At 34.8% G+C, this 4,454-nt stretch overlaps 1 protein-coding gene across 1 annotated transcript; it reads right to left on the bottom strand.

Moving 5' to 3' along the window:
- Positions 1–431: 431 nt before the first annotated feature.
- LOC117924362 (probable transcription repressor OFP9) lies at positions 432–1,069 on the bottom strand. Its single transcript, XM_034842976.1, has one exon. It carries the CDS (start codon positions 932–934, stop codon positions 467–469), a length of 468 nt encoding a protein of 155 aa, XP_034698867.1. The 5' UTR covers positions 935–1,069; the 3' UTR covers positions 432–466.
- Positions 1,070–4,454: the final 3,385 nt, after the last annotated feature.

Genomic DNA, 4,454 nt, shown 5'->3' on the forward strand with positions numbered 1-4,454 from the left:
GAAAGATGAAATCGGTTCTCATGTTGGTACTCTTTTTATAGATCCTTCTCCATCTCTACAGAAATTCTCCAGCAACAAAGATGACATCAAATATCTACTATATGGATCGACTATGTATATATAATTATAATTATCTGTGTTGCCTTGTGTGGTTGTAAATTTCAGGACTGTTTTCTTCTTTGTGTAAGAAGTTCTTTTTGGACTAAATAATAGGGTGATCCCATGAAGTTATTGCAGAGGACTAAATGTGTTTTATTTATGATTTTAAATTATCGAAGTTCAGCATTGAGAATGATAATTGATTCCATAGTTTTTTCAGTTTTATCAGATAGACTGTTGTCCTAGCCTTAGTTATGAATTTTCAAGAGAAATATTAGCACATTATTGCAACACCAAATGAAGAGATGATACAGTTGAAATTTCAATCCCATGCCTGGCTGGTGAACAAGTTCTGTTTTCTAAAATTTCAATGGCATTTACAACACAAGAACATATTAGAACAGACCTCGTGAAAAACCTCAAGTATAATCCCCCTATACTCATCAGAATTCATCGAAACATAACAATTCAAGAGGCCACGAAGATCCTTTGGTTCCTCAATCCGATTCGCCATTATCATCTCAACCATGGACTCTCTAAAATCCTCTCTAGGATCATAAGAGCTCTTCTCCATAGCCATCATTACAATGAACTTAGTCCCTCCAACTCTTGCCTTCTTTCTCTCTTCATGCCTAGCCCCTTGCCTTTCTCTAATCATCTGCTCTAGTCTCTCTTGCACCATGGCATGTGCCAAGCTTGATATTGGCGCAAACCGTTCTGAGTTCGAGCTCTCAGCTCCCTCTGAGGATGAAACACTAAGCCTGCAGCTGCAACACAAGGCCCTGCATCCTCTCAGTTGAAGCCTTTGCTTCTTGTATTCCTTGGAGCCCTGCATTGATTCCTAGAGACTAAAACACAGCTTTGAAGGAGAAATCTGAGCAAAAATAATGATTTATGCAAGATTGGCAAGTAGGGTCTCATTGGTTATGATTGTGTCTTGAGTTTCGAAAATTTAATACATTTGCTTATAGGGTTGTGTTTATGATGTTGGAGGAGGAAGATTGAAAGGCAAATGGGGTACACTGTTTTGTTAATTTTTGGGTAGTGATTATGATGTTGAGTAGAGTTTCTGACTTCCTTTATAGGGTTGTGTTAGGTGGCATGATTTTGCAACTGTGGCTACTAAAATGGAAAGAATGCGTACTTTGAGGCCTTTATTTTCGGATCATAGAAGGATATTAGTTAAAAACGAAAAAGAAAGGCAAGGGAGTCGGTTGGCTTCACATGGCATGTGGGTATTAACCCTATGTGTACTAATTGACCTTCAAGGATTGAAAGGAAGGCGTGTTGCTGATATTGCGGAGACAGATTATGAATCACATTGCTTTATGCATTGAAAATATAACACCCCTCCTACATAGGCCCAGGAATGCATCTTGTGACAAAGCCTTTTAAATCTTGAGGAAATTAGCCTTTTGGTAAGACTCTTGATGATTAGCTTTGTCAATTCTTAGAAAATTACCCTTGTAAAGAATCACTCCTAATCATGCATATATTAACTGTTCTGCGCCCAGAGAGTTCTCACGGTTTTAAAACACGTCTAGAAAATTAAGGGATATGAGAAAAAATTTTGAACACTATATATATATATATATATGAATTTCTCTTAAGCACGTAGACGCATTTTAAAGTCTTGTTCCTTTGGACCCAAAATGAACAATATCTACACAATTGGTAGATTTTGTTTGGTCGTTCTGTTTGGTCTTGCAATTTCATAGAACACAATGCCTATGTAAACAACTTTTAAAATTGCATGTGAAGGTCTTTTGAGCCCAAAAATATCTATACGGTTGAGACTAGGTCGATAGACTAGTTACAACCCTTTTGATTCTGAATATATATTCAGGATTTTATTCAAGTGCTTTATATCTAATGGATACAGTATATATACATTGATAAATGTCATCACTGATTAGCAGTAAGAAGCTCTAGGCCCGAGTTATTTTTCAGGTGATATATTCGTGCCTAAAGGACCCAGCCCCATGAGCATTCATAGTCAGGTGCCTGAGAAAAATAGAAAACTTTCTTTGATCTCAGTTTCTTCGCTGTAGAAAAAAACCTCACTCGGGTCTAAAACGAATGTGAGGCTGCAGAAGATGGGGTCCAAGTACACAACTCTATATTAATTTAACATAAGAGTGTGGGTGGTTTAGGGACAAAGCATGTGCACCGTTGTCATGCTTGTGGTTCATGACTAATATCTCCCAACGAATCCTTTTTCAGTTCTGGAATGATTAGATGAATTGAAGGGAGTTTTAGCACTTAGCACTTCTTTCCCTTTTGATTTTAAAAATCACTCCAAGCGACCTGTTATCTGTTCCTAGTTGCCTAATCCAATCATCAAGAAAAATCCACAATCATTACACAGCCGGTGAGAATCCCCTTTTATGGATTCCTCCATGTACTTTGGAGACACAAAGTAAGAGAAAACCATAAACAAAACTAAGATGGAAATCTAGGTGTTCAGCATGTGATGTTCATCAGTATGTCTCATGATCTTGGTAGATTTGGTTTGCAAGAAAACACGATTCTCATGCTTTTGATTCGTTAATGTATTATTATATATCTACTGGTAACAAGTTGTCAAGTAAGCACATTGACATGTTGCTACAATGATCATTTATGCAGGTTTCACCGTACACCATGGCACGGTCCTGGTTAGTAAAATGATAAGGGTAGATGACATAGAATGAAAGAGCCAGCTTCCCTGTCGACCTTTTTTCTATTCTGTGGAAAAACTAAGAACGGGTAATTAAATCAATTTCTGTTGATCCTTTTTCTGGTGATTCTAAAGGGGGTTTGCATTGGATTGAAAATAGGGGGAATTTGTGCTTGCTTCATGAAGGTTCTATGGATGGAAAGAGACCAGATAAGTGCACAAGGGAAATTCTTTTAGCTTCTAATTAAATATGTTGATTGACAGCATTTATCTTCGGTATTGTCAATACTTCATTGCACGAAGGGTTTAAATGGGTCGAAGCTCTGGGCCTATTGGCCCATAGTGCTTTAAAGGGCATCTATACATTCATCATCCTATGGGCCTTTACAACTTTAAAATATTATTACATACATCAAACAAGTCACCCCTTATAATAAATATATGTATGGGAACCACCTCCAATTAGTACTTAATGCTTGCTAAGCAAGACACCATTATTTTAACTATATAATGAACAAGAAGGATTGATCCCTTTAAGCTATGGAGGTGTTCTCACAAGGTTGGTTGACCTAGCTAGACCCCCACAAGGTGATGTCAATCTAATCCCTCATGCAAGATTGGCATATCAATTTACTCCCTCACGATGTGATGTTAACCTTTCCCTTTGTATGGGTAGTGTTGACACTAATAAGCACCCAAATATGTACTCCAAAGGCACAAAAATAACATCATTTATATGATATTTAAGGCTTTAATCATCTTATGTAGCTTAGAGTTATGCAAACTCATCCTAACCATGGATCTAATGTCTATTTTGAGCTTAATCACATGATAAATGAATAAAAAGAATGCATATGAATGAGCACTCATCAACCAACGCATGTGAATAGCACTCTTAAGAAGAGAGGAAGATGGAGAGATCGATAAACAATATCTATGAACATTGTAATTCTCTCTTAGATTTTTTTATAAAGTTTTAGTTTTTCTTTTCCATTATTCTATTTTCTTAGCAATCAAACATAGGTTGTGAGAAGAAATCTTCCACCATATTTGACTAATTTGATATTATTTCAAGATACTAATAGGAATGTGAAGAATTCAAAGGAGTAGTGATAGCATGCTAATTATACATTGTTTCTTTCAATTATGTTTTATGTTTGAATTGATAAGAATAAACTTCTATGTTTGTTCACCTTAGATAAGCTATAAAGGATTCTTACCAATATACTAATAATCCTTAAAATACCTTAATTATCAGTTAACTTAGTTTGATTTTACTATTAATAAATCTAACAGTTAAATTTTACAAAATGGATATGGGTTATGAATATTTAAAATTGAAAACTAAATTAACTATCATATTTACCTAATTTAAGAGATTCCTTTTCTAAAGTTAAAATCCTAGTTATGGATGTGAATTAGTTTTAAGACTCAAATTCAATTCCAAATAGACTTTCATCTTTAACCCTAAATTACATAATGTTTTCTCCCTCGATGGATTTTACACTAAATTGCAAACTCTCCAAAACCTTATTTTATTTTGTTTATTTCATTAAATATTTTAGAAAATCTTAACTTATCTATTTAGTTCTATTTATTGCATATTAGGGTTCTCTTAGGTTTTAGCAAATAATTGATCTTTTTAAGTTAAAATAACTAAACACATTAGTATTAATTCCATATATAACAACCGAAT

This window comes from Vitis riparia, chromosome 10 (genome assembly GCF_004353265.1).
Source record: "Vitis riparia cultivar Riparia Gloire de Montpellier isolate 1030 chromosome 10, EGFV_Vit.rip_1.0, whole genome shotgun sequence".
NCBI lineage: Eukaryota > Viridiplantae > Streptophyta > Magnoliopsida > Vitales > Vitaceae > Vitis > Vitis riparia.